The 13,510-nt window shown below is 44.1% G+C and overlaps 1 protein-coding gene across 6 annotated transcripts in view; it reads right to left on the bottom strand.

The window, feature by feature from the left end:
• RTEL1 (regulator of telomere elongation helicase 1) overlaps positions 1–13,510 on the bottom strand; it is a 107,713-nt gene that overhangs the window by 61,746 nt on the left and 32,457 nt on the right. For 3 of the 6 annotated variants that reach the window (XM_060277360.1, XM_035124210.2, XM_060277361.1), the window contains exons 1-2: positions 5,504–6,279; positions 3,189–3,320 (exon numbers count right to left, since the gene is read on the bottom strand). In XM_060277360.1, the coding sequence (XP_060133343.1) occupies positions 3,189–3,290 (102 nt within the window). In that variant the 5' untranslated portion in view covers positions 3,291–3,320; positions 5,504–6,279. The other 3 variants (XM_035124212.2, XM_035124211.2, XM_035124213.2) reach the window with 3 other exon arrangements.

Raw genomic sequence — 13,510 nt, forward strand, 5'->3', positions numbered from 1 at the left:
TTAATACCCTGCTGTGAGCAGCCTGTTCTAGAAGTATCTTCCAACTCTGATTCTATGACGTTAGAAACTTCAACCAAAGCTCTCTTTCTGGCTTGTTGTTTTACCAGACTGGAAAAGGGAAATGTAACAAGACGGACAGAGCTCCAAGGGTTATTCTAGAGCCATCTCTGATTAAAATGCTTAAGAAAGGAGCAGGCAGGCATGTGACAGTACATTGCTGGTGATAGTGAGAGGGTCGGAAAGTTGACAGACTCAGTTTTAGGGCAAATATGCCAAAGTTCTTACACACTAATATTATGATTACAAGTTTTAATTGATCTGTTTAAATTAGCTGGCACTTCAAACTGGTGTTGAGGCAGAGTTAAACAATTGCTCCAAGTCTGACAACAGGAACTCTGTGATTTGGAACTCTTGGGGAGAGAAAAACTTTGTTGATAAATTGCGTTTGAAATTATGCACACTTTTTACAGAACAGTGTCCCTGAAACCCATGTACAGCTTTACAGCAATGGCAAGGCCTGCTTGTCACTTTGTAAACAAATCCTCTTGCTTCTCCAACAGATGTTGGAGCACTTGTGTGGGACAGTGATAATAATAAAGATTTACAAAATGGCCTCTGAGCACAATGGTTCCTTAAGAGATTTTCTTGCAGGCGTGCAAAGGAGATAACTCAGTTCTCAAGCCTTAAGAACAGATTGTATGAACATAAGGTCTACTTATTTGCTTCGTTCCCCTCATCTGCAAGTGTAAGAGAAATCCCACCTGCCCAATTCTCTACAAACAAATCTAATGCAATACGTCTGGCACTAAGAAGAGAAGGGTTTGCAAAATAGCCTCTTTTCAGGAAGTGTTAAGCAGGTTTCATATGTTCAAAATGCCTCTGTTCTGAACAGTATAAAAATAAATCTCAAAAACAAGAAATGGAAGTCAATGTCTTGAATTTCGCCAATTTCAACTAACAGGAATTAATGCAAGATTTTAAGTTACAAAGAATATTTATTTGGGAATTTCTCCTTGTGCACTGGGACTTCACTTTCCTCTCCTCCCCACTACAAACTTCCACATTTCCCCAGAAGGTGCTCCAGAGGATGTAAAGGGGTGGGGGAAGGCAAGACCCTGTGGCACAAGCAGAAGTCCATTCCACTTGCACGTGAACATAGCTTTAGATATACTCCTCAACACAATCCTAATCCAAAAGTCAGTTCCATTGAGTTTCATGGCACTTACTTCCAGGAAACTGACAACAGTATATGATTATATGATTTGCTGCCTTAGGACTTACTTCTAAATAGAATGGTTAGGATTGCAGTTTCTTGATTATTAATAACAGCATGGTGAGTGACACCATCCTGAAATTTTATAATTGCAGGTGGAAAGCAACATTGTCTAAGATGCTTACCGTGAAACTTGTGCATCTAAAATCAAGAATGTATGATTTTTGTCAAGAAGGCAGGAACAAAGATATTGGAGATATACTTCAGAGGTCCAGGCTATGGAAAGCCTGGAAAAATTAATAATTAATAATTTGGATTGTAATTTCATTGTTTTTTATTTTATTGTTTTTAATTGGATTATGATTATGATTTGATGGATATGTTAATTGGCTGTTTTTATTGGAAAATTAATAAAAACTCTTATTATTTACCGTGTTTCTCATATTATAAGACATGTCTTATATTAATTTTTTCCTGAAAAAAACACAGCATGGCTTATTTTCAAGGGATGTCTTATTTTTTAATTAAGTACCGGTACCGGTATCTGTACAGACCACAGACCTGCTCCCACCGGGTCTTCGCGCGCGGCAGGCAGAGGCTGCAGCCGGGTCCTGGGGCTGCACGCACGGAAGGCAGAAGCTGCAGCCGGGTCCTGGGGCTGCGCGCGCGGCAGGCAGAGTCTGCAGCCGGGTCCTGGGGCTGCGCGCGCGGCAGGCAAAGGCTGCAGCCGGGTCCTAGGGCTGCGCGCGCTGCGCGCTGAGGCTGCAGCCGGGTCCCAGGTGTCCGCGCGCGGTCAGCAAAGGCTGTAGCCAGGTCTTGGGGCTGCGTGCGCTGCGCGCTGAGTCTGCAGCCGGGTCCCGGGTGTCTGCGCGCAAAGGCTGCAGCCGGGTCCTGGGGCTGCGCGCTGAGGCTACAGCCAGGTCCCGGGTGTCCGCGCGCGGTGCGCAAAGGCTACAGCCGGGTTCTGGGGCTGCACGCGCTGCGCGCTGAGGCTGCAGCCAGGTCTCGGGGGTTAACGCGGCAGCAGCAACCCTTATTTGCCACAGACCTTCTTCCACCACCCGGTACGGCTTATTTTCGAGGTATGCCTTATATTTTTCCACCTTAGGAAAATCCTGCCATGCCTTATTTTGTAGGGATGCCTTAAAATATGAGAAACACGGTAAATAGCATTTTTCCTGAATGCTCTCAGCACTTCAGATTCTATAACAACAGTAATCTTTAAAACATGGCTTTTTTTAGCATTATACTGCATTGTCCATTTTCATGAGTGAGTTGAGAAATGACCCAGTTACTTCCAAGCTCGTAATACTTCATTTACTTAATCAGAACATTAAACTATCACTTACAACAGTGATTATTAGGCAGATACTTTTGTAGTATGAACAAAACAAATGAACAAATTTGGTTCAAAAATGCAATATAACATGAAAATCCTAAAATAGCTTATCCAGTTAAAAAAAATTAATTTTGTCCATGATATTCAGTCAAGCAGGCCACAAGTATATATGTTGTGCTGTCTTTGAATCCTCCGAAAGACACTTAGGTAAAACAAACTGTGTCATTCACCATGCCAAGTTTGCATTTCTTTCGATGGGAGCCAAAACTGAACACATATATAGAATAAAACTCATTTCAAGATGTCATTTCGAACTTTTGCATCTACTTGAAACATTCAAAACTTTTAAAACAATGGCTTGGTCAGCAATCTCATGGTGTTATGCATAATATATGAACATCCCCCCCTATATATTATGTATTGTGTAATACTACAACCATGTCTGAGAGCAAACGAATGGTAACCAGGAGTAATCTATTATTTCCCAACAAAACATCCCAAATGCTGGAGCTTACATTATTTCAGAGATGTTAGCATGACTAGTCTCTAAATTTCCTACTCTTGACACACATTATTAAACAGTGTTTAAGAAGTGCCCTCCAGAGGTCTCCAGCTGTGATTTCTCAGATTACTTACCTTTTGCAGGCATTCCAGCACTTTAGACATGTATTCTTCCTGACATTTGTAGGGTTGAAATGGGAAGTCCACAGTGATGCCATTTAATTTTATTTGGGGCATATTTCACCAGACATGTCAGGATCTCAGAGTCTGAAATCAACAGCACGCTTCCTTAAGTACAAGGTATCATTTTGCTAAAATAACAGTATTAACAAGGACAGTGTTTTCAAACTCCCCCTCCCAATTCCTATTTTGGAGGCGGGCACTGGGCAGAGCAATCCTGTAAATCTAAGCCCCTCAAGGAACAGAACCAGTTTGGATCCAGCAAACCCACAGTTGCTTCTGCCTCTGCCCCTGCAACAGTCCATTCTGTGACGTTTTGCTTGCTATTAATTGTGGGAATATTGGTGGCGGCAGCAGTTTTTTGTCCACCAAGCTCTCTGCAGGTGTGGACACCTTCACAATCTTAACCCCAGCCAGTCAGCAACATAATGGGATAAGATTAGTTTCTTAGGCTTACATTAGAACCTCCCTTCTCCAAATGATGAAGACCATACACTTTGCTTTGCAGTCTACCCATTTAGTCTGGAATAACACAGGTTAGACTTGCTAACAAACAACACAATGATGAAACAAAAAGATCACCTGCCATTTACAAAGTAATGTTTCTGGAGCACTTTGCAGTATAGCTGTACCTTGGCTTTTGAACAGAATGAAGTCCGTTCGACTTCAGTAACATTCAGAAACCAAGGCGTGGCTTCCGATTGGCTGCAGGAGCGTCCTGCAAGAGCGTCCTGCAGCTAATCGGAAGCTGTGGAAGCCACACTGGACATTCAGTTTCCAAGGGAAAGTTTGCAAACTGGAACACCAACTTCCAGGTTTGCAGCATTCAAGTTCCAAGTTGTTTGTGAACTAAGCTGTTTGAAAACCAAGGTACAACTGTATTTGACCATAGTCAAACAATGTTGTCAACTGACTAGGTGCGCTTTAGTCTTGGCATAGTTCAATTCTGTGCACAATCATTCAGAGGTACCACTGAATCCAATGGGATTTACTCCCAAATAAGCATGCATAGGATTATGGTCCAAGTCTGCAACCTTCTGGACGTTTCCCTGGGAATACAGTAAGCTCCAGAGAACTCAATGAGACACTTATAATCATATAGATTTGTGGTGTATCACTGCAATCCAAATCCCAATCAGGCCGCTGCCATCTTTGCCCCTGCCACTCACACCAACCAGGGCAGAAAGTCCTGCATTGGACATGTTGCCAATGCTATCAAACAATATAGCAGAGGGGCTGGCTCAGGATCCAGTGGATCCCAGGCCAGCCCCTCCCAGTTCCCCAGAACTGCCAATTCTGAGGCTTTCCACAGGCTGCTATGGGGTTTTCACTGGCAATACTTCTATCGACCCGTATGTTTGGTGGGCAGAATGATGAGTTCTTCATTGCCCAATCCACCCAGTGCAAAAGGGGTTTGAATTGCAGCCTGTTGCTTCACCTTTAAAGCAGATTATCTCTTTATGCATAGCAGCTAGTTATTTTGAGCATTCCAGAAACAACAACTGGCAAGATTTAACTTTGAAAAACTATGACTTTTTAATGTTCAAAATATATCACTATACCAAATGAATGGTCTGGGCCCACTTAATGCTACAGTATTGCCTGAAGGTGTGTAAATCTGGTCAATTTTATTTTATTTATATTTCATCTTTCCTCCATGGAACTTAAGAAATGCAGTTGCCCAGACATTATTATTATTTATTAATTATATTTCTATACTGCCCTTCGGGGTGGCAACTTGAATAAAATATGAGGGGAGGCAGGTAAGCCCCATCTCACATTAATAATCACAAGACACAGCACACACACTCCATTTGAATGGTAATGCCTGGCCTCCTCAAATGTTTTAGGGGGGGGCAGGCTGAAGAGACCTGAAGCCCTAGGAGCTGGCTCCCATGCTGCCCTTCATCAAAGGATCACTGGGAAGTTTACAATATAAAAACCACAGGTTTAAATTGCCATAAATTGTTTAATTAGCCAAAGGCCTGCAAGAGAATGTTTTTGCCTGGTGCCTAAAGATTTGTAATGAAGGTACCAGGCAAGCCTCCCGGGGAGAGCATTCCACCAGCAGGTACCAAAAATGCCCATTCTTGTTTTGCTGCCCCCTGGATCTTCAGTCCCAGCCTTGCTTAACTTTGGCAAGGCTGTTCTATGTGTGTTCAATAAATGGAGTCTGATCACAGTGCCATGGTAGAGCACCACCCACGTGTAATCCCTGACATTTCCAGGTAACAGGATATTAATCAGCAAGACCTTGGAAAGGAACTCACAGTTGGAGCAATTGTGCTACATGAACCGATAGGTTTGATCTGATGTGAGGGAGCTTCATGAGCTTACATTTAAACAGGAAGCACAGCTCAGTGGTAGAACACACGCTTATCACATAAAAGGTTCCTGTGTCCTCCTTTGTCATCTCACTTAGTAAGGCTGGGAAAGGGATTTACTGAGTCAGAGTAGGCCATAATGAGGCTAGATGGATACACGGTTTGACTCTCGGGGCAGCACCCTCCACTTCCTGGTGTCCTGCAAACAGCCCTGCGGACCTCGAAGGGCGGCATCAAAATCAAATTAGAATGAATTCCTTAATATTCAGAAGCATCGCCGCCTCCGGCTGGGCATGGCGAAGCCCAGCCATCACCGCCAGGACTGAGGGTGGCGGCGGCCGGAGGAATCTCAGAACCAGGGAGCTGGGAGGGATCCCCCAAGGGTCATCTAGTCCAACCCCCTACACTGCAAAAACTCGCGGCCCTTCACGCGCTGCTGGCCTACGACTTACACCGCCCCGATAGGATGGATTTAACATCCTGAGGGGGCCATCGGTCCCCGCCACCCCTGGCCCCACACGGCCACCTCCTTCCTCCTCCATACATTCGTCCTAATTATCACGGGACGGGGCTATTTCCCTCCGCCACCTCCACCTCCGGGCTCCTTTCGCCGCACCTCAGGCAAAGGACCGGAGGGTACGGGGAAGGCGGCCCGCTGAGGTGAGGCAGACTCGAGTAGGCCTCAAACGCCTCCCGCCACCCGCCGGTAACATAAATGCCCCGCACGCACCTCCAAGTCAGCCCCTCCCCTTTTCCTTGGAGCCCGCGCGCGCCGCGCCACGTGACACCTCCTCCGCAACCCCATTCGCCAAGCTGCTCTCCTCCTGTTCCCGCTCACGAGAGAGGGAGTCGCCGGCTTCCCAAGATCTCGCGAGGCTTCCCCGAGGCGTTGCCGCGGCAACGGCAGGAGTAAGGCCTGGGTGCGGCTGCTTCTCCCTTCAGCCGTTTCTCTCTCTCTCTCTCTCTCTCTCTCTCTCTCTCTCTCTCTCTCTCTCTCTCTCTCTCTCTCTTCCCTGGCGTCGTTGCCATGGAAGTCAAAGGGGCTTCCCCTCAGTCGCCCCAGTCAGAAATGGAGGGAAGGAGGGGGATTCGACCCCCCTCTCAGCGCTCCCCACCCCAAAGAAAAGCATTGCCCTCCCCTATTATAGCGCTTTAGGTAAAGGTAAAGGGACCCCTGACCATTAGGTCCAGTCGTGACCGACTCTGGGGTTGCGCGCTCATCTCGCATTATTGGCCGCACGTTTCAGAGGAACAAAAACTGTAACGCATAAGTTTGCCTTGAATTACGCGCCCTCTTCCATTGTCTCCCCAGACAGACGGATAGCCACAACAACATGCCATGGAGCTCCCCAGAAGGCTCCTCCTTTTCATCCTTACACAACAGCCCCGCGAGGGAGGCTAGCCTGACAGCTGAAGTTGGCTCTCCGCGGTCACTCAGTTTGCTTCCACACAATGAATGTGCTTTGTTAAGAACATAAGAAGAGCATCGGCTCGATCTGGCCAGTGGCTCATCTACGTAGTCCAGCATCCTGCTCTCACCGTGGCCGACCAGATGCCTGCAGGAAACTTGTAAGCAGGATTTGAGCAGAGGAACACTTTGCGGTTTCCAGCAACTGGTAATCAGAAGCACTGCAACTGGTAATACAGAAGCATTCAAAGTTCGCCCAGTCCTGTACTCATTGTGAAAACTCCAGCAACGGGGGGGGGGGGGGGCGGACGTTAGAGTGTGCACAGTCATACCAGAAATAAGCAAAATAACAAACCAGGTACTAGAAGTCATCCCAGAACTGGACCTACTGAACATATTCCAAGATAACAATGCCCACTCACTCTAGAAAGAGCTCATAACCCACTGACAGCATACGATTTAATATGGCTTACTTAACCTGACAACCCCCCTCGTCCACGCAGAAACAAACCCCACTGCAGCCAGCCAAAGTTGATCAAACACACCCTAGGCCACCCCAGCCTCTCTCACCACCAAGGAAACATAACAAGCGAATAGAAAGAGAACTTCCCCAAGTGACGCCAACAGAAAAACCCCAAGCATACACTAAATAAAAGAACTTAAGCTTTCCCACCCCAGTCCCTCTCCCCCGTCCACGTCCCCCTGTCGCTCTTCCATTGTCTCCTGAGACAGACAGATGCCAACAACAACACTTAGGCAGGATGAACCAGCTACACAAATATAAGATGGGGGACACCCGGCTTGCCCGTAGTACATGTGAAAAGGAGCTGGGGGTCTTATGTAGACCGCGAGTAGAACATGAGTCAATAGTGTGATGCAGCAGCAAAAAAAGTGGATGCTATTCTTGGCTGCATCAACAGAAATATAATGTCCCAATCAAGGGGAATCATAGTACCGCTCTATTCTGCCTTCCTTAGACCACACCTGGAATACTGTGCCCACAATTTAAGAAGGATACAAGCTGGAACGTATGCAAAGGAGGGTGACCAAGATGATCAATGGTTTGGAAACCAAACTTTATGGGAAATGGTTGTGGTAGTTGGGTATGTTTTAGCCTGAACTACGCCTCCTCATTACATTGGATGGCCATCTATCAGAGATTCTATGTGGTACCTGAATTTCAATGGGTAAGACTAGTTGACCCTTGGGGTCTCTTCCCACTCTATACTTCTATGAGTATCAGTCCTTATGTTTATAAGATGAATGTCTGTGTCAGCAGCAAGATGGAAAAGATTCTCAAGAATAGCAACCTTCCACAGTAGCAAGAAGAAACAACAGGGGGTCAGATTCTTCTCTGCTTCCCACTGCCTAGCTTCCATGATGACAGCAGAGAATATTCCTGGCAGCAAGAGCAGCATGCAGGCACTTTTGCAAGCAGAGAGGAGGGAGTATGCTCCTGCTCTCAAGCATGTCCGGAGGCAGGGATCAGCAACCCTCTAGTCAATCCCTGGGGCTGAAACAAGCAGCGGCAGTGGAGGTTGTTGGCGGGAGGGGAGAGAGCATAGTCATGGTCATTTATTTCTGCTCAAGTCAGCCTTTAGCAAGAGGAGCCTCTGCCAGCACCAGCTGCATCAGGAATGTGGGAAGAAGGGAAGTCAGAGGCAAGGGGTGGGGCAAGATTAGAATGAGGGAGTTGTTTGAGTACTAGTGGTGGGAGAGAAGTGGGAGCAGATTTTCAGCAGGGGTGTCTGCGGGCTTATTTGAAATTTGTTGTCATCTTCTGTAGCAAAACAAAATATAGTGCTCCAGTCCCTTTTAAAAACAACAGAAAGGCATACAATCATTGTTTATACAATCCTTGAGTTACTGATAGCAGGCTTACCAATTTCCCAAGGCATCATGGTCACTCAATGGGAAAAGTAGGTCTTAAGGCACATCTTCCAGAGCAAACCTTTTATCCACTTGACTACACTGCAGCCCTATCAAGTCATTCTGCATCTCAGATACATATATCTGCAGAACTGAGGTGCCAGTTTAAAAAATGTCCATACCTCTTTCACACCTGCCATATAGCATGCTATAGTGATACTTCCAGGACATATTGCTCATATTTGTTCCTTTTGTATTATCTTACTGCATCTTTCAGGGAATTTCATTACATCAAGCATGGGTAAATTCTACAGTAATTATCAAGAAAGCAAATTCGGTGAGGGAAAAGGAATCCTGGACAGCTCCCAAATGCAAGTAGCAAATACAATGAGTCAGGAACTGCTTTATTTTTATAGATAGATTCTGATGTGACTCAGCTCTGGCTGGATCCTTCTCTGTCTTCCCATTGGATTGTATCTTTGCCCTAGTTTACCAATACTGCAACTCTAGCATAGCAGTATCACTGGTTTTTCTCTAAATCACTTTCTCAAGAGCCCCCCAAATGCTGCATGCTGCTTTGCATTGTTTGCCCTTAAGATGTCCTTCACAATGATACTTGCAGGTCAGTCCTGTCCGAGTAATTCTCTCTGTGTTTAGGATTGCAACCTTCAATAGGGAGAATAATCTGAAGTATGGGATAGTTACCTGAATAAAAAGGGAGGTTTTGAATGCATCAAATACCGGTACTTACATTTAAGCCCAGATTGTTCCTTTAAAAAAACAAGGCTATGGAAAAAACTGGAAACAGTAGGGTTTTATCAAGTCCATGAAATGCTGCATCCATTCCTTTTTGTGTCTTCCCATGTTTTATGTGGCTCATTCATTGTAAGATCCCTGTCAGCAGGGTCGTACTGTGCAGAGAGGGAAGCAGGTTGGCTGTCTAGATTTCTGGCCTATCCCTTCATGGCTGGCTTACCTTCAGGGAAACCAAGTCCATTTCCCTGCAGCAGGAAGAGAACGCATTTTCCTTTGCCAGGCACAGCTCAAGGACGAAAGTAAAGTGCAAAAGAAGTAGAGAGTAGATTTGGCTTAATTGCACACATTGCATCTCTGTGTAAAATGTATGCTCCATGTGTAGTGACGAGTTGCATTAATCCTTCAAGATGGGAAAGAATACTCCACTCAGTGTAGCTGTAGCTGGCTTTTATATAACTGGTAGAGTTGGAAGACACCACAAAGCCAATAATTTCTACAACACATTTTAATCTTTCCTGATATTTATGTATTATTTATCTAATTTATTGCATTTATGTCCTTCCTTTCCTCCACAAAAGACAAGACAGTGCACCTGATATCATAACACCCCCCCTTTTATTCTTACACCAACTCTTGGAGAAAGGTTAGTTTGAGAAATTGTAACCGACTCAAGGTTACACGGTATGCCTCACAGGAGACCAGAGATTCGAACCTGCCATAGCTTCTTTCCTTCCCATTCTTCTTTCCTTTTGTATTATGCCTTTTAGAGTGTGAACCTGAGGGTAGGGGGATATTTTGTTTTTTAATCTCTCTACAACATTCAGGAAGCTCTAAAATGCCAATAATGCCAATGTTATTTATACCCCGCCCATCAGGCCGGTATTTTGACTGCGTATGATGGAAGTCCATCAACCTCACTAAGAAACTTGCACAGGTACATTTTTATATATATAGATGACTCCATCTAAGCCGAACAGTTTATTTGGCATGATGTTTTCTCCTTATGGAAAGCTGCTGAAAGTAAATAATATAATTTATGCAGACTACATCACCTCAACAATATAGAGATAGTAATTTCCAGTTTGTTGGCTCTTCAGAATCCTAAATTATTGTATCACCAGTCAAGCCTGATGTATGTTTCAGGCATATTCAAACATGAGGGGTAATTTGTTTTTGAAAGCTGGGGCACTGCCATGGTTAGAGCATGAGCTGCCTGTCAGGAAGACATCACATTAGGACTTCCGGCCGATCGCGCAGCAATGGCGGGCGCCGTTCTCCTCAGCTGAGGGGAACGTGGTGATTCCGAGGCAAGGGTGGACTGCTCCAGCACAGCGGCCCCCCAGAAGAAACCTCAAATCAAGCGTTTTGGGGACGTAGATCCGGCAGACGCCAGAAGCGAGCTCCCCCCCCCCTCTCGGCTAGCCTATTTTTGGGCGGCGAAAGAGCAGGGGGTTTTGAGCTAACGCGGCACATCGGAGCATAGCTATCTCGGAGGCACAAAGCTGCGATCCTGCCAGGCAACAGTGATCGGTTTTTCCTGAAAATTGAAAAAAATTGAAGACATTGGATACCATGAGTAAAAGGAGAAATTTAAGAACTATTTTTAGTAATTGGAATGAATTGGCCAAGGGAGGAGATTCAAACAGGAAATCGATCTCCCCCATTGAGAGGATCATAATGCAGTTAATTTGCCTATAGCCGGAAAAGTGAAAGGAACCTATTAATTACCAAGGATTGGACTTAATACCTCCCCCTGGAGGCAGGGTAAAGGGGAGAAGGATTAAATTCATCAAAATCCCTGCAAATTTATTTTAATTTGGACTGGGGAAGATCCCCCGGGAAACTGAAGTCGGGTCCCGGGAGGAAGCAGCGAGCCGCCATTATGACATCACAATAGAAAGGAATTTGTTTATCTCTTTGAGACTGAGAACTGTCAATTGTGAAGAGAGTGTAAAATATAAGGCTGTGTATAAGAAGTTTGACAATTGCTCTTTTCATAAATGGACACAAGAATTTTAAGACATGAAGAAGAATTAAATAATGAGACTATAACCAGTTTGGACATAAACTCGGTTTTTGATGTTTTTGAAATACAATCTGCTCAACTTCCTGCTCTGTTCTGTTCCCATGAAATCTGAGATGAACAGGATGCCTGTAGCCACAACATCACCTGATGGCCTGGACTTTCAGAAGGAACTTTTGGAATTGCTTTTGGACTTGAGAAATGAATTGCGGCAAAATAATATATTGTTGCGTGAAAGTAATACACAGTTGTGTGAATGGCGTGAAAGGAATCAGAATTGTCAGGATAGAGAAAAAGGATTAACTCTAACAGAGAGCGAAGTCAAGCAAGAGGAACAATCATCAGTCTTGGACAGTGTAACTGAATTTTTAAAAAAGGAGGAAGATACATGGAACATTGTTCCCCCGGTGAGAGGGGGGGAACAGAACATCTGTTTGATCCAAGGAGTCCCCAAAGAAGAACCAGCATGGAGTAATGTCCTCCCAGTGAGAGAGGGAGGGCAGGATCCATACTGGGTTCAGAATTCCAAGGGAATAAAAACTGGAAAAGGGCTGGAAAATGGAATTATTGCTAGATGGGTTTGTACTACAGCATTTGAAGAATTGGGGAGGCATCAGGGGATGATTGAGGAAGAATGGTGGGTAGGTTGGGACAGGGTGGGAGTGGGGTGAGGGGTAGTAATGGATGTAACTTTTTTGATTGATTTAGATGGTCCGAAACTGGAATGACATGGAACTCGCTGAAAAATCTGGGAGACCTCGAGTTCAGGGGAAGTGGGGTTGAATTTGCTATAATGTCTCTAAATGTTAGTATAATATAAGAATTAATATTTGAATTTATGGAAATTTATTGGTAAAAATTTCTAGGCTAAGGGGAGAAACAGAAGATAGAAGGAAGGGAAAATAATTTTTGATTTGGATAAATTAATTATTGGTGGAGAATAGATGATATTTTCAGAATATTTGAGTGTTAATGATAAAATGTGTTAGATTAATTTAAGTTATAAGATGAAAACTGCTTAATTGGAATTATAAAATGGACCCAGTGAGGGGGGAGTTGAGGAAGTCAACAATGTTAAGTAAATAATATAAGATTTGAGATGTTTGTCTTTTTTTAGGTTTTATTTTTGTTTTTTTTGTTTTTGTTTTCTTGTTTTGAGTTTTTGTTTTGCTTTTTGTGATTTTGTATTTGGAAAATGAATAAAAATTATTTGGAGGGAAAAAAGGAAGACATCACAGTAGGCTAAGGCGAGTCTCAAACTGAATCCCAACTCTGCAACATGGTGATAGCGATAATATGGACCTGCCTTACAGCGCTGTTGTAAAAATGGCTGAGACAGTGCATGTGGTAATGTGCTTTGAACCTCAGAAAATATGAAGGGTGCTGATTATTATGATATTTATTTATTTATTTTTAAGCATTTCTAAGTCACTTCCTATACTACTTAAAGATTTGTAAATATTAACACTAAAACCAAGTATCATAAAACCAGTAAATAAAACTGATTAAAAAGAGCAACAGGTATAAACGGGAATTAAGCAATAGTAAGAGTCCAATCTTATTGGGTCACAGAAATCCTAGGCAAAAAGATATGTTGCCTTCTTCCCAAGATGGCTGAAGCAGCTAATAGATTATGTTCCATATATGGCAGGGGATGGGAAGGTATTTCATAGCGTAGGGTCAATAATAGAAAATGGGTTTGGGGAAATGGGTTTTCGGTCACTGCCCTGTGATGTTCTTTACGGTGCAGTGTTATGAATAAAATTTATCTGAGTAATCTAACAGGTCTATACAGGGGTTGGCAGTCTTTCAGGTAACTTGGTCTCAAGTTGTTCAGCACTTTATATGTTAGTAACAAGGCCTTGCACATAGCCTGATAGGTGATCAACAAATAGTG

Source organism: Zootoca vivipara, chromosome 7 (genome assembly GCF_963506605.1).
Source record: "Zootoca vivipara chromosome 7, rZooViv1.1, whole genome shotgun sequence".
Classification (NCBI taxonomy): domain Eukaryota; kingdom Metazoa; phylum Chordata; class Lepidosauria; order Squamata; family Lacertidae; genus Zootoca; species Zootoca vivipara.